Raw genomic sequence first — 25,705 nt, 5'->3', positions numbered from 1 at the left:
CCTGTCTCCTCCCTTCAGAATGTAAGCTCTATGAAGGTAGGTACGTGTGTTTATCCACTTACCCTTTCCTATTGCTTGAAGCAGTGTTTAATAATTACTTGTTGGATGAATGAATAATTTCCATATTACTTTATTGAAATGTTGCTCCATACTTAGAATTTTGGGAAATAGAATCGCCATCAGTTTGAAAGTCTAATTGCTCAGGAATTCTGAACCAAGGGTGAGTTATGATTCCTTGGGCATCTAAAATAGTAAAAATATGGAAACAACAAGGTCCTACTGCACGGCACAGGGAACTATATTCAATATTCTGTGATAAAACATAATGGAAAAGAATATGAAAAAGAAAGTATATATATATAACTGAATCACTTGAATATACAGCAGAAATTAACACAACATTGTAAATCAACTATACTTCAATAAATTAAATTTAAAAAAATAACAGGTCTGGCTGGACAGCATCCAGATGGCAGCACTTACAAGCTGTTTGGCTTTGGAATAGTCACTTGACCTCTCTGTGCCTTGGGTTCCTCATCCATAGCAAGGAGGGTTAATAATAGTTCTTATCTCATTAGTCTACTGTGATGATGAAATGAGATTATTCATGTGAACAAAATACTAGAATGGGGCCTGACACATGACAAGCATTCAATAAATATTATTTATCATGGAAAAATAAAAATAAAAAATAAAATAGTATTATTGGCTACCAGTCGTTGACAGCACAAAAACAAAACAAAACAAGAAAAAACAACAACAAAAAAACCCCTAAAGAGCTTGCCACCAAAAAGGAATTGAATGCTGCCTCGGTGTCTTATTTAGAGTGCATATGTTGTCATCACAGTACCGTATCCTGTTTTATCATCAGGTTTTAGTACTGGCACAGCATGTACACCTCACTACAGATGTGTAACTAGTTTAAGGAGTATTTGCTCATACTTTTATTCCAATTTTTTTCCTTAGGAAGGGCTCAGGTCTTAGTTCTAAGCTGGAAGTATATTGCAGCAATGATTAAATCCAAAAGAGCTGACACTGATGCTTCTTTGTACTTTTTTAATTTCTGAGAGATCACCATGGGAAGTCTGTTTCTTGTTGCAAGTTTATTCTACTTGTTTGAGGCCTACTGGGACTCCTTACCAAGGGGATTTTGGATCATTCTTTGTTTTGATAATTGGAAGTGACTTTGAGAGAAGCAATTCAGAATATAGCTTTCAGTGATATCACGTATGCGATGACTCACTATGATCATGAAGAAGGAATATGATTCTAACAACCTTGGCCAAGGACCACCTGAAAAAGTGCTTATTATATCATAACTGAACACTCCATACCCGCCTTGTCCATATGGTATTATACAGATGCACTGTCAAAGTATTCTACAGGATTTTGAGCCATTTTACTGAATGTTCTGAATGCAGTAGACACTCCTGGGATTCATTGTCTTGTGAATAATTCACATCATCACACATCACATAAGGGGACTGCTAGAAATTCCCTAAACTCCATATAATAGATTTTGAGAGTCATACCAGTTCAAGACGAATATTCTTGCAAAACACCCTCTCTGCAGCCTGGGCAAATTTTAATAAATAAGGCTTTGCCAATTAGCATATGATAATATTATTAAAAATATCTGGCCCTATATAAGCTTTTGATCCAGCCAACATTTCCCTCTTGCTCTGGAGCTACACCCACACCTTTTAGCTGTGGTTATACTTTTAACTGGGGAAGACTTCAAGGAAAACGAAAAAATACAAAGTAATGATGTGCTATATGATGCTTTTTCTCAGAATGCTCTTGGGAAAAATTTTGTGCTTAATAATCCATTGGAAGTCTGTGGACCTTCTTGAACCACAAAGCATCAGGGATCTCACAATTTCTATCAGAGCCACCACGTGATTCTTTTACTAGTCAGAAATGGAGTAGCTTATGGGGTTTATAGTTCTAGTAGAACCTCCAAGCGAAGTGAGCAGAAGAAGAGATGAGAGCTTGGGAAAAGTCTGATCCATACAAAATAATAATCGTTGTCATTTTCTGAACCTTTACAATGAACCAGGCACTGATCTGCATTCTTCCCGTGTAGTAACTTATTTAATCATTGCAACAATTCTAGATAAGAGATAGTATTATCATCTCCATTATGCAATTAGGGCAAAGAGAGCTTAAGCAACTTTCACAGTGTCATACAGCTAGTGACATATATTCAACACAAAGTCATTTTTGATACTGAATTCAGGCAGTTTGGCAACAAGTCCACAGTTTTCACCCCTATCCTACAGCAATCTCCTTAAGAAAACAGGAAGTTAAGAAAATAGTATGTAGAGAAAGCAGGATCCAGAATCTGATCACGGAGGATGTCTGCTTTTAAAAGATGGAAGATAGAAGAGGAACTATGAGAGACACTAGAAAAGAATCATATTTGAGAAAACTTAGAATATGTAATGTCATGAAAAGTAAGGGATGATAGACGTATCCGCCACCTTTAACTTCTAAAGAATGTCAAGGAACATAAAGAAAATTACAGAAATCTGAACTTGGTGACTTTTGAAAAAGCAATTTTAGACCAAGTGTTGGAGGTTGGAAATTAGAGTTGAAGGGGCTGTGAGTAAGTGGAAGAACTATGGATTATTTTTCTAAAATATTTAACAAAAGGAGGGAGGATGGGATTGTATAGACATCTGACAGAGTAGTGGCTTCAAGAGAAACTTTTATTTTAGAATAGGAAAAAATAAAGCATTTTCGTAAGCACAGAAAAGGATACTGAAGATAAGGGAAAAAAGGAATCCAAGAAACAAGTGAGCATATTGATGTAGCAAACTCCTGTAAGAGACATGAGAGTGAGAACCCAAGTGAATCGAAGAGAACCCTTGGAAAGAAAAAAGAATAGCATAGGATCTTGAGGCTGTCACTACTCAAATTACTTGGATTCTTCTTTTTTAATTATCTAGCACTTTGAAATGCTTTCTCTGATATTCAACTGGTATCTGAAAGAAAGACAACTAGAGACAAGACCACAGCAATCAAGCAAGGAGGATGTATTAATTAGGACTGTTTGGTTGCAAGTAACAGAAACCTATTAACACTAAGTATAATAAGGAGGGATTTATTAATAAGATGCTGGAGTGTCTCATAGCAAAGACTTAGCTGGGGCTCAGGAATTAGTTTAAACCATGGTCTAAATCACTGTGGAAAGTATAGAGTTCTCTCTCTCTCAAACTGTTTCTGCTTCTTATTGTACTTCACTGTAGGTTAACTTTCTTTGCATCTCATGCAACATAACGGGAAAATGGGCACTGCTAACAGCTTCCAAGGTGACATTTCTGTTATACAAGAGTGCATTCAAACAGACTCATTTGTTTAGACTCCTTCTTATGAGAGCATTCTGATTGGTCCAGCTTATGTCAGATGTCTACCTCTGGACCAATCAGCTGTGGTCAGGTGACAGTGTCATGTTTTAGGAACATGCCTCTTGGCATTGCAACCTCTGGATGGGTCTGGGGATAGTTCCCAGAAAAACTTACAAGAAAATCTTGGGAGAAGTAAAACAACAGGTTTCTACTAAGCAGGACCAATAAGGCGATGTTCTAGGATGTAGGACTAGGGTAGTATCACTCACATTTCTGATATTTTCTGGACTTTCATTTTCTTAAAATAGAAAAATCAACTCAGCTTGCTTACGCACAGGAAGTCATTATGACAACCCAGTTCAGAACTAGGTCATTTTAAGCATAGACTATACGACAAGCACAGATTGTACACTAGTATGTTCCAGATATAGCTTAGTGTTCAACAAAGCTACTGAAAATATGTGTAAAGATTTGGGTGGTAATAGTGAATGCAATTTTTCCTCTTATTATTATTTTATGCATTTTTGTTTCAAACAAAATTCTCATAGGTCGGTGACAAACTCAGGGATAATAATTACCAGGCTTTCTCTTCAGCATGTGTTCTGCCTCTATTGCTGTTATTTCAGAAACAGTGGTGAATACATGAGCACAATGGACTGAGGCACGCTCCATGCAATACCGGTGATAAATCTGCCTTTCCCCAGCCTCTTTGTCTATGTTAAACTGTGAACACAAAACAAAACACACGCACATACACATTTGCTTACACCGATTCTTCTACACAAGCAAAACAAAATCACATATTTCTCATATTGTTTTTCTTCAAGGCTGTGTGAAATTTTATGACCACAAAAGAAATAATGATAAATTTCTGTTAAACCCATTACTAAAGCACATAGCTACTTAATGCTTACAAAAAGTGCTGTTTAGTTCATCTGTGCTTCTAAACTGTCATTTAACCCCCTATGTAAACGATATTTCCCCTTTGCTATAATCATAGAGAATTCTTGATTTTTTTGGCATTTTAATTATCCTTTTACTTACTTTATAAATGTTGAGCTAATTCCTTTCCCCAAGGTCTTTATCATATTTTTTCCATAAGCAATGAAACAAAGCTGACATTAAACTTGATACTGAAAGTAAGGATAAGTATTATCCTTCCTATTCACTAAAGGAAAGAAACCTGACAAAGAGAAAAGACAAATGCTTTTCCATGCTATATAACTCCCAACACCGTGAAACTTCAAGGAGTGTACAGTTACTTTAATTAGATGGTGTGTTAGATTGTGTAATCATCCATTATTCTGGGCATCTTAACTTTAAAAAAAAAAGCCAAACTCCCAACAGTTACTTAACACAGTTAGCAACCGTTGCGGGCTTTTGCCATTTTGCTTAATTACTGAATGTTTTGTCTCTATAGCTGCATATGAAACTAGCCGTGTCTAAGACAAAAAAGTATATAAAGTTTCTGGCATTGTATTAGTGGGGTGCTTTTTGTAATAAAGATTATTAGAAGCTGAAGTCTATGTATCAGACCCTTCTAAGAGCGGTATCATATTTAATCCTCATAAACCAGAGACACATTTTTTGTCTTCATCTTACGTAGGGGGAAATTGAAACTTTTAGGGGTTAAGAAAGTGGCCCAAGGTCACATTCCTATTAAGTATCTTAGCAGAGCCCTGAATTGATCCCAAGTCAGTTTGACTCCACACCTGGGCTCCTGCCTGCTTTTATATCAAGTAGATTCCAGCTCAATCAACATGGCAATCCCAATAACGACTGCACCATGTAGAGGAATGTTCTAAAAGAGTCTCATTAGATGATTCTAGAGATTACAACAGGGACATACCTAGAGCATTCTTTCTTGACTGTAATATTTGCAACCATCTCTCTGAAAATGTCTGAATCAAGGCTCTATATGGCATGCTTAGATCAGCTCTGTATGGCTGGTCTCATTCATTCAACCAAATCTCTCATTCAGCCTACATTTGTTTAGTAATTTACATACTTTTGTTGCTTTCAAAGAGCTTATGAATGAGAAAGCAGGTAAAAGTTGGGCAGAAATGAGTAAGTGTCTGAGTAAGGTGCAGGATCAGAGAGGGTCTGATTCATCCTGGCTGAGGAGAGAGAAAAGTATGTCATATTTATGCAATTGTTCATATTGTCAATATCACCTCTAGAATGTACGATTTTCAAGGGCAAGGAACATGACTTATTAATCTTTGTATTTCTAAGTTGATTAGATAAATAAAATGACATTTGGACTGAGGCATGAAAGTTTAATTTGGGGAAAGGTTATTTTGGACTGAGAAATTTAGTTGCCCCAAAGAGCAAATATATAAAGTCAAACTGTATGTGTAGAAAATAGCAAGACATCTGATGTGACTATAGCATTGGGTGTAGAATGTAGGACACGTAATAGAGAAACATCCTGGTAATAGGACCAGATCCCAGAAGTCCCTGAAGACAAGGCTAGAAATTCAGCCTTTGTCCTGAATACAATGGCAAGCACTGAAAGGGCTCAGCTAGAGGTATGGTAAAGACATAGTCTGTGTTTGAGAAAAATAACTCTGGAATGAAATGTTTCCTATTTCATTAAGTTTGGGGGAAATTAAATGAGTTAACACACATCAAATGTTTAGAAAAGTGTCTGGCATATGGAAAGGGCTTGATAATTTCAGCTATTGTTATTATTTAGTAGTAGTGTTGTTGTTATTGTAGAGAATAGTAAGATTTCACATAGGGGTAGCACTTAACATTTGAATACTATTTAGAGGTGAGAAGATAGGATTCCTAAATGAGGAAACCAAGTATGCAAAAATACAGGGAGAGGATAGCAGAGGCCTTGCGATTCCCTATAATTGAACTTGACCAGCTCAACACTTGGTCAGAGGAAAGAGTTAAAATCCACCAAACAATTGTCTATGGCTTTCTTCACCATTTTCTAATCCCAAACAGCCCTGTCCTCACTTTCCCATCTAGGAAATCCCATTGCTATCAAGAAAAGAGAGGCCTAAACATAAGAAAACTAATGCCCATCCCCTTTTTATTTAAAGCATTAGGTATCTAGTCATTATCATTGAGGAGACGATTGACCAATGGCAGGACCGATAAGAATGAATTTTGAAACATCTTCATGGAGAGTCTCAGAAAATTCATAGGCTGGCTGAAAATAGTTGCAATGCTATTTTAACTAATACATTTAAGCCAAAACATAAACAAACATCAAGGTCCTTATGAATCGGCTATTAACCAGAAATGTTTTCAGTTAATGTCTTTGAGTAAAATAGTTCTAATCTTTCTGCTTTTATCAAAGTTAAATGCTTTTATCCTTGTTCTCATTTTCCCCCGATGTCTACTTGCCTGAGTCAGAGCTCACTGAAACTGACTGGATCCTGTACCAAAGACTAATTTATGACTCATTTCTTATGTTGAACTTTTAAAAACTTTTCATATATATAATTTGGTGTTTTGCTGTTTCACTGAATTTCTAAACCTACTGTGAGCATTGGAAGGTCTGCTGTAGAAATTGATATGGGGGCCTTTCCTGTGAATAATGATTATGAGTTTTTAACTTAAAACCTAGTTCTTAATTACTTGTTATTGATTTACTAGTCACTCTGCTGAGCAGGACTTTTTATGAGAGAGATGGGCTAGGGTCTGGCTAAGCTTCCATATTTCAACAAGTGAGGGGGTTAAGCTAGGGAGATATATACTCATATTTGAAAACAGTGTGATATAAACACTGACCTTTTACTGAACAGATACAGTTATAATATATAACTATATATTATAATAGTTTTGTTCCTTAAAAACGATTAATAAAATCTGATGAATATTATTAGTTGTTTTCAGTAATTGTTTATCCAATGCTCTTAAGTATTCTGCTGTGAAATATTTGATATGCCTCTGTAATATTTTCTCTTTCACAAAAATCAAAGTCCGCTCTTCTCCAGGAAATATGGTGGTTGAGTTTATCACAGATCGCTGGTTTGCCCTCATTAGTCTACCATTAGGAAATCTCCCTGATCTCCTGACTTTTTGAATTCCTTGGTGACTTTATTTTAAATATACATCTAATGTTTACAAATTGACCTTCAGGTTTAGCTGACCTTTTTATAGGCAAGCTCTCCTTAGGACCATTCATTGCTTTGCAAATGTTAAAGTTTGTCTGAAAGAACTTTCCTGTGCTCAAAATGTCTCTGAGATGATAGTATAATTTTCTGCCCTCATTACCTGAGTAGTATTATTCATATGTTACAAACACACACAAACATACACACACTCACACAAGCATGCATTCTGTTTCATAGAATTCTAGAGATTTTTTAAACTGGGGGAGTCTTTAGAAATCAACTTTCCAACTTCCTAATGTTCCTGATAGTGGAACAGAACCCTAAAATACTAAATTGACTTAATTGGCAACATAGACACCAAATCTGCAAAACTCTTGGCTTTATGTTACTCAGATGCTTGATCACTATTACTGACAGGATGATGTGAGAAACATACTTTTATTAACCTGATTGAACTGATGGAAAATAGAAGAAGTCAAAACTGAATGACTTTGGGTCATAGAATAAGGCAGTCTTCTAAGATAGGCAAACCCAACTGTTTAGTCAGCAAGGATCCACATCCCTGTTTTTTCTTTTCTTCAGAGATGTATTTCTTACTCGTAGATCTTTTCATTCATCTTTTTTTCATTATCTTGTACTAATTTCATCTTAATACTCTCCGAATTTATTTTGTTTCATTTATTCTTTTATTTTCATTTAAGAAATTTTTTTTTAAATTAATTTATTTTTGGCTGTGCTGGGTCTTCGTTGCTGCGCACGGGCTTTCTCTAGTTGCGGCAAGCGGGGGCTACTCTTCGTTGCGGTGTGCGGGCTTCTCATTGCGGTGGCTTCTCTTGTTGCGGAGCACGGGCTCTAGGCCAGCGGGCTTCAGTAGTTGTAGCACGCAGGCTCAGTAGTTGTGGCTCGCGGGCTCTAAAGCGCAGGCTCAGTAGTTGTGGTGCACGGACTTAGTTGCTCCACGGCATGTGGGATTTTCCCGGACCAGGGCGCGAACCCGTGTCCCCTGCATTGGCAGGTGGATTCTTAACCACGGTGCCACCAGGGAAGCCCCACATCCCTGTCTTTGATAACTCTGTTTTACTAGACCCCCACAAAGCTCCACCTATAACTCACTGCAGAGTCACAGCAGAAATCTGACCTTTGCTCACTTGAAGGATGGAGGAAGTAAGGCTCATAGAACAAGTTGATGGCTAGATTCCCTGCCGTGCACCTGCCACTCAGATCTGTGTGTGGATCCAGAGTCCTCACAGCATTTCCCAAGCTTCAGAGTAGACAGCAGCCCGACCTCACATCCTCAGTGTCTGACTCCCACCAGATGCCTTTGGACCTTGGGTCTATTGCTCCAAAGTGGACAGCCATCTGGCCTCTCCTTGCTACACTCTACTGCACTCTGAACAAAGCTAAACTGTATGAGCTCTCAGTCACTCAGGGGAGGCTTGGTCATGAATACTGATTGGTTGAAAGGGCATTTCTGCCATCTGGATGACAGATGAAAGACGAAGGTCAATATTTCCCATCCTTCAGCTTCAAGGATCAGAAAGAAAGGTGATGAGGGGGGAAGGTGGAAGGACTAATTACCTTATCGAGGTGGTTGTAGAAATCGATGTTTGCTGCACAGAGATACCTCCCAAGCAGTGTGGCGTGAGTGGTAAAGACTGTAGCAATCGGAAGTTTCCGAGCTCGAGAAAGAATCAGTCCAGTCCCAGCCTGCCATTCATGGAATTGGACAATGACGTGTTTCCCATCGGCATGATCTGTCACCTACACCGGAAAAGAAGCTTTTAGAAAAGTTGGTGGTGTAGTTGGATCTTGCTCGTGGCCCACAGCATAAGGAACGTTATCATGCCTGTAAATTTTAGCATAATTTAAAGGGATCTAAAGACAAAGCAGGCAGATTTAGCAAATATAACGGTTTTATAGAATTTAGCTGCATGTTCATAAAGCCCATATATGTTTATGGCATAATCCTCTCTTTCAATATGGATCAAATTTATTTTTGTATCCACAGAGGGGACTCCTGAATAAATGCACAGTAGGCACTCAATAACTATTCATTAAATGGATGAATGGATAATAGCAATATTATCCTTGAAGGTTCACTGAGCTGCTGAATTAGTTGGGACCACCCACTTACAAGCTTCTATTTAATAAACAATAAATGACTTCATGTTTTAAGTCAGTCTTATTTGGACTTTCTGTTCCTTGAAGCCAAAAACATTTTAAATGATATACTATTATTTTAAGAATTTGGAACTAGGGAAAGAGATTAATAACTTGCTTAGAATCAAATAGAAATTTAATAACACACTGAGGACCCAGGTCTAATTCCAGGTCTCATTCTAACACTAGTCAGGGCACCAGTTTCTTAACCTAAAAGTTACTTTGTTTCACTAAAAATATAGCTACCATATGATCCAGCAATCCCACTCCTGGGCATATATCCAGAGAAAACCATAATTCGAAAAGATACACGCACCCCAATGTTCATTGCAGCACTATTTACAGTAGCCAAGACATGGAAGCAACCTAAACATCCATCGACAGAGGAATGGATAAAGAAGATGTGGTATACATATACAATGGAATAATACTCAGCTATAAAAAAGAATGAAATATTTCCATTTGCAGCAACATGGATTGACCTAGAGAATATCATACTAAGTGAAGTAAGTCAAAGAGAGAAAGACAAATATTATATGATATCACTTATAGGTGGAATATGGAAAATAACACAAATGAATTTATTTCCAAAACAGAAACAGACTCACAGACATAGAAAACAAAGTTATGGTTACCAAAGGGTTAGAAGGAGGGATAAATTAGGAATATGGAATTAACAGATACACACTACCATATATAAAATAGATAAACAATAAGGATTTACTGTGTAGCACAGGGAACTATATTAGCATCTTATAATAACCTATAATGGAAAAAAAAATATATATATATAACTGAATCACTTCGCTGTACACCTGAAACTAACACAATATTTAAATCAACTGCACTTCAATAAAAAATGTTACTTTGTTTCACCCTTACAAAAAATTAATATTTACATTCCACTCCCCTTAATGACTGTTTCCCTAGTGGGGGAGTAGCATCGATAATGAAAAACACCTGTGTTCAAGGAGCCTGCCCAGAGAACTGGGAAGTCTGGAGAGTTAACCTAAGACAGCGGTTCTCATACCTAGGGTACATCAGAATCACCTGGAAGGCTTGACGTGCATGCATGTGTGGCATGTGTGGGTGCTCGTGGAGGCTGGCCTCAGCCCTGGGGCAGTTGGCAGAGGAAGAGTTGGTTTCAGCAACTGATGCTAAGCCTGCATCTATCTGTCATTAGGCCAGATCCTGTCAGCAGCCTCACTCTTCTTCTCCTACGGTGTCACCAAGACAAAGCAATAGGACCACCCCTTCACTTCCCCTTCACCGCAAAGCAGCCCTTTATGGCTGTTGGACTTAACATCAGAAAGAAGTTATACTGGTCAGGGGGACACACTCCCAACATAGAGTTCTGTGATTTGTCCTTCGACCACAGTCCCACTTTGCTAGGGACGCTCTTCATTCTCCGATTTTTAAGTGAGGCATAACCATCTTGAGGTAATGAAAGGAAGAGGAAGAAATCCTACTGCCATGCTTTCAGGAATTGAGTACAGGCTTGGCTCATTTAACAAGGACTGATTTCCAATGCTTTTGGGTTTTTTTCTACATCTATGGACTAGTTCACTGCTGTAGACTCCTTAGCAACTTCTGAGACCACTTCAGCCTTTAGCAAATGATTAAAAGATCTAAGAGCCACTGAAGTCGCACAAGCACTCACACATGAACAAAATCAAAGATTTCAGGCCATTTTCTACTCCCATGACGCTAGAAGTCAAGTATATAGTGCATGATGTATACTGTTTTTTCTTGCATATATGTTGAATATTATCTATGTAACAGGGAATATAATTGGGTGTTTTATCCACATCATTCTAGTTGAACCTGACATGAGGTAAATACAAATAAGCATTATCATCACCCTGTTCCAACAGCTGGTATTTAGTTACGGGAAGGCTGAATGTTTTCTCAGATTCCTTTGAAATGTTTTAGGACAATTAATAATGGCATCATCTCAAAATTGGCTTAAAGTTTAGAGGATCGTTGCTGGCCGTGGAGAGCAACTGGGCTTCTCCTCTGTTGTACGACTCTACAGTAAACAGTACCTCTTTCAAGAACCAGGCAGTTAGCGATCCAAATATCAGCATATCGTTGGCTTCCTGGTCGTGATAAGGGATACCAACATTGCATGCTTCCCAGAGGTCACCTTTCCACGCGTCCAGGTTCCGAGCCGAATAGCTTATGTCAAAGAGCACCACGTAAGGACTCCCTTCTATTAGCCACCTTCCAAAGTGCACCTGCCATGAAAGAACACACAGCCATGGAGTAATACTAGGCAACGCAAGGGAGAACAATGCATTTGGGTTTAGAAGCTATAAACTGTATTTAGAACTCAAAAGCAGATTACACAAGCCGTATAGGAAACCATAGTGATAACAGAGCATCTGATGTTTGAGCCCGGAGAGGGAATGGGCCGGCACCCATTCATCTAGAATCTCCAAGTTCCTGCACTTCATTAAATTTGGTTATTTTAAAATGAAGTATTTAGATCATGTCATCTCTGTTCTTCTGTCCCTCATTATCCTCCTGTGACCTTGAGTCCATGGTTTTAGGATTTAATATTATGGTCTACGTTTTTATGACAGAGTCATAAGGTGAACTGCTCTGTCTTTAACAACCTGGAGTTGGATATGTCTACCATGTCACTTATTTTCCTTTATGCAACAGGACTTACAACATTTCCTGCCAGAAAAAAAGTTGTTTCTCTAGACAAATGTGTATAATTTCCCTTATTCCTCCTATCAAGGAAAATGTGACACCAAATGTTTCCCAATATGGTTGCTGCCAGAGGTTGTAACTAAATGTATTGCCCAAGATGCATTTTCTCTTTAATCTAGCAGCTCAAGGTCTAATTCTATTACATTCATCAAATTGATTCTTTTATTCCTAAATGTTTTACCTTGTGCAAGTTTTAATGCAGTAGCTATTTCAAATTTTTTCCAATTGTAATTATTTAGTCACTTGTGTGACTAAATAAGTTTTAACTTCCCCTTTGGTCTCTATTTTTCTATAGTAATTTACTCATGCTCTTTATTTTATGTTTATTCTCATATTACATGCAAGGCAATACCATAAATCACTTCAAACCCTTCTTGAAGTTGGCAGAAGCTAAGAGCTTCTCTCTTTGGGTATCCAGACCTCTCTAGTAAACTGAATGTGTCTACACTGCTTACATTGATGTTATGACTCCACCCAAGGCTGAATTTTACAGAACATGAAAGCCCGTTTGATCATCATTCCCTTGCCTGGGACTCAGGAATGTATGGTGATGTCTCTTTCCCAGCCATGCCTCAGTCAACATTGAAAGACCCTCATTATGTGTCAGTCGCTTCCACTGTAATTCAGTATTTATTGCTCTTTCAGATTGAGTTTTCCTGAGCCCCAAACAACCTTTCAATAGTTTTCTCTTTGGGACACTCATTGATTTATGTATTCAGTTAACCAATAGCTACTGGCCGCCTAATATGTGACATATGATACAGTGAGCTAAGACACAGTGAAGTGCTGAACAGAGAACGTAAGCTAGCTTGTCTTGACGTGCAGTGCATTCTCAGCCCTGACATGGAAACATCCTTACATCAGAAATCCATTTAGAATCTTGAGACCGGTCAGGTCCACCATGGTTTTCACCTCCCTCTTTTATCGCAAGTGCTTCAAATGCGAACCCCTTCTAACATCTCACTCATTTCATCCCAACAGCACAACATGCAACCTTCCCTACTCTCCTAATTCTCCATGTTACTCTCACAGTGATATGCTTCCATGGTGCCCTCTGGGACCTCAAGTTCCCTTTTAAACTAAATATTCTGCACCTTAAACCTTGTATATATCTCCTAGACATCACCACTCACATGGACATCTCAGTAAGAACTTCTCATTTTTTCACCCCCAGAAACTGTATTCCTGGGGTGAGTAGGAAGGAAAGTTAGGAGTTTTTAAATTACACTGAAACTTTTAAAACCTTATTCTTTATTCGTATATAAAGACACCTGTGAAATTTTCCTTATGCAAATATGTTACTTTCCTTGTCCGACAAATCTCTTGGTTACTTTTCTACCTTATTCTGGGCAACTTTAAAATCCAGGATTATATCCTACACACTTACATCATAGCTATTGGACGTTACTGACTTCAAAGAACTTCATGGCAATCTTACCCTTGTCAAACTCCAAACTGTTCCTCCTCTGAAATGTTCAACCTTAGCTTTGTATCCCTTGACCACAACTACCATACTTCCACTTCTCTCACTATATTTCTCCCAGTGTATGCCTCCCTTCAAGACCTCCAGTTTCTGGAACCTCCCATTTTCTCCTGCATCATCCCCATCTTTCTCCTTTCATCCTTCCTTTCCTATCCATTTCAGACCTAACAATTCATCAACACAACAATTAATTCAGTCAATCATACAGTTACCGCTAAGACTTGTGCCACCTGGCCCCGCAGCACAAATGCTGGAATTAAACGACACCAAATCTCCAACTATTTACTTCCTTCACTTCCACTCTAGCTGCCGGAGAAAGTCACAGTCGTGTATATTTGTGCCATTAAAAAGTCACGACTGGGCTTCCCTGGTGGCGCCGTGGTTGAGAGTCCGCCTGCCGATGCAGGAGATGCGGATTCGTGCCCCGGTCCGGGAGGATCGACGCACAGGCTCAGCGGCCATGGCTCACGGGCCCAGCCGCTCCGCGGCATGTGGGATCTTCCCGGACCGGGGCACAAACCCGTGTCCCCTGCATCGGCAGGCGGACTCTCAACCACTGTGCCACCAGGGAAGCCCTACTACCTCCTTCTTATAAGGACCCTTGTAATTACATTGGACCCACCCAGATAATCCAGGATAATCTTCCCATCTCAAGAACCTTAACACAGTCACAACTACAAAGTTCTTCTGCTTTATAAGGTAACATATTCACAGGTTCTGAGGATTAGCACTTAGACATCCTTGGTTCTAATCACCAGCCGAACTTCTACTTTTGCAGTCTCTGACTTCTTTTTGTGTAGATATTCTAACATGTTCACATTGCCCAAGATTTGGCTCAAAACCTTTGCTCTTAGTCTATAATCTTCCACTGAATAATGCTATCAATACCCATATTGTCAACTACAATTTAGACACAAATCACTTTTCCCCAAACATCTCTATTCTATACCCTATGCTGAGCTCCAAACCTAGTACACTTCTAGATGGATATATTATGGTTTTCACAAAGTACCTCAAATGTAACCTATTTAAAATCAAGTTCATCATCTTTTTCTAAACCAACTCCTTTCCCCTAAGAAGATGAGTGGCCTTTTCTTGTGAGTTCGTGTACATTGTGGTGTTTTCCCACAACAGTTTACTAAGGCTTGCTTAATGAAGTGTCAGACAGTATCCTTTACCTGGCAGCCATGTTTGTTCATCACGTCCACTGCTCTTCTCACAGCATCATTTACAGGTTCACATTGTTCCACCTGAGTCTTCATATTATGCTCAAAATATGGACCAAGCAGAAAGTAATTGTCTCCCCATTCATCTGCTGTTGTTTTGGCCTTTGTCTGAATCACAGTATAGATGCCACCAACTGTTAAAAAGAAAAGGTCCCATTATCATTCAGGTTAGTAGTTCATTTTAAGTGATGAAGGGATGGACACGAGTCTTCATTTTTTTCTATGTTACTTAAGCCAACATTTTTTTATTGAAGTATAGTTGATATATAATATTGGGTTAGTACTCATTTTTAAGTTAGCATTTGGGATCCATCAAACTCAAGGGTTTATTTAACTTTCTAAAAGAAAATTTTTAAGGGACATAATCAAAGAGTTACTATTTTGTTCAATTTCATGCTGGGTGCTTGTCAGAAAGCAACAGGTTTGCAGCAGCAGAGAAGTACAAATATTTCAAGGAAACCTGAAGAGACAATTGGAATAAAGCAGTACTTGGCTTAAACCTCTACCCACATGGAAGTATCAAAGGTGAGACAAACAGCTATTGTCATGACACATGCCCTCAGCAGCAGTAATCGCATTTCACCCCTTCTCCAACAGTGGTCCAAGGGGATAAAATACGACCAAGTAACAGCCACTGCTCAAATTATAAGTCTCCCAGGATAAAGAGCCTCTTCCCTTCTAGGGACCAAGCAAGTACCTTTTGACAAGGAGAAGCTGATGGATTTTGAGGGGGGGGATGCTTGGCCCAATCCTCATGTCAAACCCAATGAAACAAATACAAGTTTTCATATGGTATTTCATTTTGCCTCTCTGGCATTGCTGCTACCACTATTAAAACACAAGGCCAAAAAATATGTATACTCTTGGAAAATATGCAGACTGTTATACCCAGCATGTTTACCTCTGGAAAACTGTCCTGGGGGAAAAATAAGAAGATGTGTGTATAAGGATATTTATTAAAGAATTATGGTGGTGAAAAATTGTAACCAACTTTAATTGAACTAGTTAACTCACGTAACCTGTCTAAGGCTCAATTAGCTCACCTGTTCAAGGGGGCTAAAACAGTACATCACTTGGGGAGGAAGGGCAGGTTGGAGCAGCAGTATTAAAAATTAGGCCTCCTTGAAAAGGTGATATTTGGAGTGAGTACTTAAAAGGGTAAGGAAATCAGGCAAGTGGATATCATGGGGAAGAAATTTTTAGGCAGAGAGAACAGTCAGAGGCAAGGCTCTATTTTGGGAGCAGAGAGTCCTAGGCATTCAAAAGGAGGGGTTCAGTAAACAGGTGGGAGGAATAGAGAGGACCGAGGGGAAAAAGGCCTTCAGTAAACTGGACAGGATATTTCCCATACCAGCTCAAAGCAATCACCTCGTATGAGAACATGAAAACAATGTGAATCAATTTCTTGAGCGATCTTCGTCCATGAACCACAGGCAAAGGAACGACTCAAGAAATCCTGTATAAAATTCCCAAGCCAGTACAGATTCTGGCACCAATCATCAACCCCACTTCCAAGGACAATTTTGTTACTTGTATATTAAGAAGAAAAAGTCTTATTTTTCATCATGGTTTTTCATAAGGTGTTTCAATTCTTCAGGATGTAGGGTTTGATAGCTACTGCATCTCTTAAATTTCTTATTTCAATAAAGTAGACCTTTAATAATAAATCTTGCCATTTGCCTATTTTTTTGAAAGTCTGAATCACTCAAAATACACACTTTGGTAAATTGCCTTTTGAGAGGTGAGACACAAAAGGCAAATGTTAATAGTATTACATGATACAACCGGGTTCATTAATTTATAAAAGAAAAGAGCTAATGTAACTCCCAACATGTAAACATTACATGTAATTTTCATATAAGCCTACATAAATGTATTGTCCTTAGAAACTTGATCTTTAAGAAAAAACTTTTTGACCATACCTAAAAGAAACTTAAACTGTCACTTGAGCAGAATCTGATAATAAGGACACTATCAATCTCAGCTCAGGTGGCTGATGAGGACAGCGTGGGACCAGAAAGAGGCTCTGCAAACCTGCAAGCAGAGCCTTTCCGACTGCACCAGAACAGACAGGATTCACTTAACCATTCAACCACGAATCTGAGTCTACATAAATTGATGCCAACCTCAAGGATGCCTAAATATTTCCCCAAATTCCAGAAAAATTTAGGAACCGTCAAAACCACTTGTTGAGGAAAAAAAAAATTAGAGAAATAGTTCGAAAGAGCAACTAAAAAGAAGAACTTTTCTCTAACATCTTGGAGTCACATCTTAGCAACATATTTAAAGGTATATATATTTATATAAGCTTTATTCAAGCCCACTGTCAATAAAAATTGAAAATCTCCAAATAATTCCTCCTCTTTGTAGACTATTTTCCTTCATGTTTATATTATCCAGGGGACTATGTTATTGGGTTCTGATGGCATACACTTATTAAATGTCTTATTCACATTTCAGGTCTTGAAAACTCTCTTTTATTTGCAACTGTGTACCTTGCCCAGAGACCTTTGAACATCCTTGTTTGTTAGATTATGTGTTGCAAATTAAAATACACTCGGGTTAATGCAAACATATTTTTATTTACTAAAGGATGTAAGGGAGAAGAGAAATTTTTCATTTCAAAAAAAATACATGGTTAGATTTGAGAATTGAAATGCAAAGATAGACACAATCAATCTGCTGCTTCTTTTTCCCATTTGAGGACTTCAACCTTGAGATAAATAGTCCCCAAATAGCCTTAGAGTGTTTACAAATACTATGGCTATGTTCTTTCAGTCTATCAGGAATAAAAACACAAAATTTTAAAAAATTTCATCCCCTATTGGTTGAGGCTTGATTGTAAATAAATCTTCCCTCCTCCCAGGCTTCTCCCCGTACAGTCTTTCTATGGGGAGGTCCTCTTACTGCTATTTCACAGGTTCAAGCTCCATTTCAGGCCCTCCCTGTCCTTCCCAGATTTATATGCCAACGACTTTCCTTAATTTTCACTCTATTTACCACCTTATACCCCAAACTCCTCTCTTGGCATGCTCATGAAAGATGAGTATGATCGCTGAGAAATAGGGTCTTTCCTGTTTTCAAATCTGGAGTACAAACCAAAGGTTCACCAACACACATTTTTTAATGAATTGTTTTACCACAGTGTAGGTCATTGAATTTGGACTTAACCTTCACTTTCAAACATGTACTTTGTCTTTTATTGATCTATACTTTCCTGAAACAACATGGAAGCTGTCTGTAGTGTGAGGGCAAAGTATCAAGTCTTTCATCAGAAGGAAAAGATGAGCTATCATAGCACATATGTCAATGAAGTAGCTAAAACCTCAAGTTTTTATCTAGAAACACTGCTGATATTGTTAAAAGCAGAATTCCAAGGCAGTATGGAAGGTGGGCACCAGCCATAAAAAGGAGATATATGTTATAATATATAAATGTAAGTATATATATATATAGACTCTTCACTATATTTAAATGGTTAAAAGTCAGAGAATTTAGAAGTCTATGATTTCAGTGTGCATAGCTACTAATCTGACTCTCCTGTCCCAAGACACAGTTACAGAAGCAGGGATAATCATTACACAGTTAGACATCATTCTCTGAGGCAGCAGGTCTTGGTAGGAAAGAGATTAAATGCTACTGGTGACGATGGCCACCAAATGTTCGTGTGCCTAGCAGTCAGCTGGGTCTGTGGTTCAAATCAAAGCAGCTGCAGTCCTGGGCAGTGGGAGATGATACACTAAGAGCATGCCCACAAGCACGCCCCACCCTGATTACATCCACAGCGGCAGCTCTGAATATTTTATACAGGAAGGGCTTAGTCATGGCAATCTGGATGAAAGGGAAATGGAGAGATAGTACTCATCTTGAACGTATGTGTGTGATAAGCGTGGTTCTTACAGAGACTGTGTGTTTCATGTGGTGTGGCTCAGGATGCTTTTGACATGACATGGCCACTGCATATCCACACCAGGCAAAGAAACCCCAACCTCTAATTACAGCGTTGCCCATGATTGTAGTAACTTTGATCCATGTATTTTTTTTCTCTTTCTTCTTCTGCATTTAAAAATAGAAACATGCAATTGCTCAAAGTGAGAGCTAGTGTGAAAATGAATGTCCCCATTTTATGAATAAACTTTATAAGAGATAACAATAAGGTAACAGAGTGTTAATCGATGCTAAGCACAGTTCTAAGTGATTTACAGTTGGTGTTTCTTTTAGTTTTCACAACACTATTAAGGAAGATGCTATTATTATCTTTATTTTTAGATGGGGAAACTGAGACACAGAGAGGCTATGAGATGGATCCAATATTACAAAGGTAATGATGGAGCTGGGATTACAATCCAGGCAGTCTGACTCCAGAGCCCACAAGTTTTAGATAGCAGGATTGTAAATATCATTGTCCCTTGGTACCCACAGCAGGTTGGTTTTGGGGACACCACTCCCCAACCACCACTGTGGATACCAAAATCCAAGGATGCTCAAGTCCCTTATATAAAATGGCATAGTATTTGCATATAACCTATGCCTATCCTCCTATATACTTTAAAGCATCTCTAGGTTACTTATAACACCTAACACAATGTAAATGGGGGTGTAACTAGTTTGCTGGTACGTGGTAAATTCAAGGTTTGCTTTTTGGAGCTTTCTGGAATTTTATTTCGACTAGTTTTGATCCAGAGTTGGTTGAATCCACAGATGTGGAACCGTGGATACAGACAGCTGACTGTAACTCTATTGAACAATATACTGATGAATCTTTGAAAATGGTGGTGGGAGGGGCAGAGGGAGAAAGTGAGCAGTATCACACATCTTTAAGTCTTGGGGAGGGTGGAATCCTTTCTACTCTGCTCTCGAGAAAGGCCATTTGGAAAACAGCACTTAGGGGAAATAGCTTTTTTATTTTGGCTCTAAACATTCTGAGTTAATAAAAAGGAACCCAAGGTTAAGGGAACTTTAGAGCAGTGGTTCTCACATCAATCACAGGGGCCTTTGGAAATCTGATGAAATCATTCAGTCCTTTTCTCTGACAAAGCACGTACACGTATGAGCACACAATAGTCACATACAATTTTGGAAGGTTTGCAAACTCCTGGAAATTCACTTTCATCAAGGTCTCCACCTTTAGAACTCCTGCCTCAGATTGCAGTAGTGGACTTGATCATAATGTTTCTACAACATCTTTCTGACTGTAGTTTTCTGAATTATTCCATGTGCCTTTTGTACCATGTAACCCAGAACTATGGTGTCCAGTTTGAGGAGGGAGCAGGGAGAAATATTATGTCAGGCAATAAGCTGGTGTGGACAAAGAATGTCACCTGCCATTTCAGTAAACAAAGGATGTTTTGTGCATGAAGTCATCAGCCACCGCACCTGCCCCGATGGTACACCCTGAGGGGAATTCAGGATGGAGAAAAACAGGATACTGGCCCTAGATAGTTAAGAATCATATCAAAGGAATATTTCAATCATTGAAATCAATGATTTCAATGATTTCTGCAAGCCCAGTCTCTTGCATCTTTCCAAACATAGAAAATACTTAAAGTCATTAACTTGAGATGTCTGTCTTTGTAATTAGCAGTAACCTTTTGATGTCTGACTACATGTTCATGTTTTTTTTTTTTTTCCAGCAAAAATTGCTATATATCCTGGCCCTTGCCTTACCTCTTTGGAACACTCCCTCAGAGTGAACTGAGAGGCTATAGTCCTCAGAAAGTCTGCTGAATAAAACACAGTTCTCAACTTTTAGGTTGTGCAATCGTTTTTTCAGTTGACACTGGCTTGGTGCTAAAACAAATTGTTTTTAGGCAACTTTAGAGGGAAGCATCCATTTGGTGACTAAATTTCCGAAGTGTTCACATTTATTAGATTAGCATGCGTTATTTTTGACAACATTCGTTAAACTCTTTTTAATGACCCTAAATATCCTCCACATGGTCATTGGTCCACAATCTACAATGATTTGGGCAAGTTTGTATAGAAGAAATGATTGTAGCAAAGAAGTTGAAAGTAAAGCTTATCTCCAATATTGGGGCAAAACTCTCCATCCTAGACCATGGCACAGTTACTTTCCTGCTAGCCTGTCCTGCAACTAGTAATAGTGCTTTTTGTGGTGTATATATACAATGGAATGCTACTCAACCATGAAAAAAGAATGAAATTTTGCCATTTGCAGCAACATGGATGGACTTGGAAGGCATTATGTTAAGTGAAATTCGTCAGAGAGAGAAAGACAAATCCTGTATGATATCGCTTATGTGTGGAATCTAAAAGATACAACAAACTAGTGAATAAAACAAAAAGGAAGCAGACACAAAGACATAGAGAACAAATGAGTGGTTACCAGTGGGGAGATGGAAGGGGGGAGGAGCAATGTAGGGGTGGGGGGAAAAGTTATTATGGGATTATATGAAATCATGTGTGTGAAAGTTGCAAACTGTAAAGCACTATAGAATTTAAATAATTTTTCATTCAGTTAAAAATAATTTTTAAAAAACCACATCTGACTCCTTAACACTTTCCATTATCTAGAACTTCAATGGCTTCCCATCCTTCGTGGATTGGAAATGTAACTCCTTAAGGCTCTTAACTCACCATACACTCCACAGTCCAGTCCTTGCTAGTGTCTCTTGTCTCCTCTCATGCTCCACTCCTTTTCCGCCTCTGAGCTTCCCTCAGATCATTGAACAGAGTATACTTCCTCACCTCTGCACCTTGGCATGTACAGTTCCCACGCATAGAACTCTGTCCCCTCTTTATCACCGCCTCATCTCTACCCAACAGCTATTCATCCTTCAGGTGTCAGCTCAAATGTCTTTTCATCAAAGGTTCTTCCCAAGCTAGGTAAAAACCAACTTCCAACTAGGTAAAAACCTCCCCCATCCCCAATAAATTACAGGCAGACCTCAGAGGTAATTGTAGGCTGTGCTCCAGACCAGCTCAATAGAGCGAGTATTGCAATAAAGAGAATCATGAATTTTTTGGTTTCCCTGCGCCTATAAAAGGTATGTTTACACTATACCACAATCTGTTAAGAGTGCAATAGCATTTGTCTAAAAAAAATAATGTACATACCTTAATTTAAAAATACCTTATTACTAAAAAAAACTGCCCATCATCTGAGCCTTCAGCGAGTTGTAATCTTTTTGCAGTAGTAACATCAAAGATCACTGATCACCATAACAAATACATTAATAATGAAAAAGTTTGATACATTGTGAGGATTACTAGACTGTGACACAGAGACACGAAATTTGATGCAGAGGTGCCATAAACCTTCAATTTGTAAGAAAGAATGCAACATTGGTTAAGTACAAGAAAGCAAAACAGTAAAATGAGGTCTGCCTTTATAGTCCTAGAGCATCTTGTTCTCATTCTTACACTCATTACATTTGACTACAGTTGCATGTTCAATGTCCATCTTCCTACAAGTTTGTAAATTCTGGAAGATTGGGAATCAATTCTGTCTTGTTAAATTCTAAGCCCCTTGTTTTCCAGTGTCTCATACCCAATAGACACTTGATGTATATTTACTGAATAAAAGCAATAAATTTCAAGGTTGATGTGAACAAGTAGAAAAGGTTATTTTGACGTCTGAGAATTAACACCCAATAATTTAACTATGACTCTCCTGTTTGTTATATTTTACACATTTCCATTGTTCATGGGCAAAATTCTGGCAGTTAGGAATTTTTTTCCCCTAAGAAATCTTTTGTCTTCTTGGATATGAATACTATTTGTTGTTTCCACAAAACATTGTAAGATGGCTGGAGCATACTACATTCATTTTAATCATGAAGAAACTGATATTCAGACAGTTAAAGGGATTTTTTTCTAAGTCATAGAAAACCCTGACCTTTTTGACTAAAGTCCTGTGTCCTTTCACCTACAGGGCACTTCCTTAGAAACTGGACATTTTAATTTTTAATGCTTGTGTGGTAATAAAAAGGAGAAGTGGACCCGGAGGAGACCTAAATGCTAGTCCCAACCCTGCCATTTGCTTGATCATTTAATACCTTGTAGGCATCCTTTTCATCTATGAAGTGGGGGAGTTGGAGTCATGATCTCAGAGATGCCTCCTATCACTGCTATGAACTGCAGGGAAGTAAAAGTTCAAAGTAAATTTTTTCAAAGAAACTGTAGTGTCAATGTCTTGTCAGGGATGGACACAATAATTGTCCATTTATATAAAAATTTCTTAAAAATATGACCATGGGGGCTTCCCTGGTGGCGCAGTGGTTGAGAGTCCGCCTGCCGATGCAGGGGACACGGGTTCGTGCCCCGGTCTGGGAAGATCCCACATGCCGCGGAGCGGCTGGGCCCGTGAGCCATGGCCGCTGAGCCTGCGCGTCCGGAGCCTGTGCTCTGCAACGGGAGAGGCCACAACAGTGAGAGGCCCGCGTACCGAAAAAAAAAAAAATGACCATGATAAATATTAAAGGTATGTTGGAAATGATATCAATTTGGGTAAGTCACTCTGTGGGTCCCATCTTGACAAGAAAATTCCCTTCCTCTTGCATGGGAAATGAAAGAAAATAAGTATCGAAGGCAACTTGGAGGTTGAAAAATAAATGTATTCGTTCCTTCATGCAAAAGAAAAAAACCCATTGAGCATTTTCTATGCGCCAGGCACTGTTCTAGACCCTGAGAGCTACATGCATGTAGTCAGGATACAAGATCTGTGGGATAAACAGTTTCACCTGTGTGTGCCCAGCACTGGAAGACAATGCCCCAGCAATGTTTGCTAGAAGGAAGGAGAGGGGCTCTGCTCAGGAGAACCCACACAGAGGTCTTCTGAACTGATTCTTGGTGCAAAAGAGTACCCGCCAGTTTTTTCCACCAATAAGCTATATCCTTGAGTTCCTGCTTACTCTGAAGAAAACAACCTCTATTTCAAGTCACAGTCTGGGATTTATATGTAGTAGAGATGGCTCTGTTCCCAGGAGCTTTGGGCATATTTAAAAGCCTTGGACTGGAAAAAGAACAGTAGGAACAGCTATTGGTATAATACTTCACGCTTCCATATTAAGGTTTCTGTCCCCTTCTTCCTCAGTAAACTACAAAGAGGAAGACTGTGATTTGTTCTCTGACATTCATTCCGTGCATTTCTAAATAAGAAGAATTCATTTTTAATTTTTAGTTTATGATTTTATGAATTTTATGAATGCATACACATGAGAGCTTTGAGCATAAGGTAAAAATCAGGCTCTAAATACAATTTCTCTGATTTTGAGGTTTTGCTGGCTCTGATTAGCTAAAAGGAAGAAGTAATGTATCACATTCATGTTTATTTCAGATCCTTTAGACTACTGCAATAAACATGTCATAAAAAAAAACAAAAAAATAAATTTCAAAAAAATGAACATGTAATAGATCACATCACATGTTATCATTTCAGATCCTTTAAATTCCACAAGTTATCACTGCCTTACCCATCAATCTTTTGGCCTGGTTTTTCATGACCTTGAAGAGCTCAACCTTCAGAACGGTTCCTTTTTCTTTACCAATATTCCTTCACTATTAGTGGTAATAGTCTTGACACTTTTAAACTAGACAATATCAATCCACGAGGAATTGTTTTTTTAATAATTTTACAGATATCTTTATCATAAAAATCATTTAGGTCACAGTTCTCTGCCTTGCCATCTCCAATCCAGTGTAAGTGATACTATACCTTACTAGGAAATTGTTTTAGATTTGGCAATTTGATTTCCTTTCTTATTTTATAATTTCTATGTTTATATAGTATTGAAGAAAAAATTACATGCATTCTTCTTAATAGGAGCTCAATATTATGCCTTCTGAACTGGTTCTAAGTTAAAACTTTAATTCCAAGCTAATCTTGAATTATTAGAAATATTGTTAAATATTTCATATAATCGCTAATGGAGTGTGGGGTTAAAGTTTCTAATTGGTCCTGATCAGGCACAGTTCTTCCTCAAATAAAGTACAAAAGTGTGCTTTTCTTTGCTGAGAAAAATCATAAGACCAGAAAGGTAAATATTAACTCTATATTCCTGTCTTGTCATAACACGGATTTCAAATTTTAATTTAAATACACATTCTCTGGCCATGACTAATATTTTCAATTTTCTCTTCCTTCCACACATACACCAGTTTAAGGTTTCATTGCCTTTCATTTCAACCTTGTCGAAATAGACAAGTTTACACGTGATCTAAACATACTCGGTTTGAAGACTTTCCTCACTCACTGGCAATTCATCCTTACTAGAGAGCATTCTGTGAAATCCTAATCTACATTCTTCAGCAATCTGTCAAACAACCACCTCAGGGGCAGTACCAACCTTTATTGGTCACTTCCCAAGCGACTTCAAAGAGCAGTAGATCCTCCACAGGGAGTCCGGCTTCCCACCGGGGAAGCCCACCCAGGGACGTCACAGATAGGGACCGGCCTCGGAGCATTCTTCCTCCAGTTCTCTGGCACTTTTGAATCCCTCTTTCAATGAACTGTAATCCCAGGAGCGGTGCACGTTAGGGACTCAGAGGTTCAGAGCTGGTAGATCACAGGCTTTGGTAGCTTCTCAGAGGAATAAACCAGCAGAAAGAAATCTCATGGCCTTCCCAGAGAATTTCCAATGGAAGGCAGAATTCTCGGCTCCTTTTACAGTCTTTCTGGGAAGGTCCAGTGAGGACACTATCTCCGATCAATATCTACCCAAACAACCCAGA

The 25,705-nt window shown here is 38.5% G+C and overlaps 1 protein-coding gene across 1 annotated transcript in view; it reads right to left on the bottom strand.

The window, feature by feature from the left end:
* GYS2 (glycogen synthase 2) overlaps positions 1 to 25,705 on the bottom strand; it is a 56,259-nt gene extending 30,554 nt beyond the window's left edge. Inside the window, exons 1-5 of the mRNA XM_027129240.1 lie at positions 25,321 to 25,705; positions 14,966 to 15,147; positions 11,632 to 11,823; positions 9,005 to 9,187; positions 3,929 to 4,073 (exon numbers count right to left, since the gene is read on the bottom strand). Coding sequence (XP_026985041.1) covers positions 3,929 to 4,073; positions 9,005 to 9,187; positions 11,632 to 11,823; positions 14,966 to 15,147; positions 25,321 to 25,438 — 820 coding nt within the window. The 5' untranslated portion in view covers positions 25,439 to 25,705. The remainder of the gene's footprint in view (positions 1 to 3,928; positions 4,074 to 9,004; positions 9,188 to 11,631; positions 11,824 to 14,965; positions 15,148 to 25,320) is intronic.

The sequence above is a fragment of the Aethalodelphis obliquidens genome, unplaced genomic scaffold (genome assembly GCF_003676395.1).
Source record: "Aethalodelphis obliquidens isolate GAN/ISIS:26980383/991018 unplaced genomic scaffold, ASM367639v1 scaffold36, whole genome shotgun sequence".
Classification (NCBI taxonomy): domain Eukaryota; kingdom Metazoa; phylum Chordata; class Mammalia; order Artiodactyla; family Delphinidae; genus Aethalodelphis; species Aethalodelphis obliquidens.
This window is presented reverse-complemented; position numbering and strand designations above follow the sequence as displayed.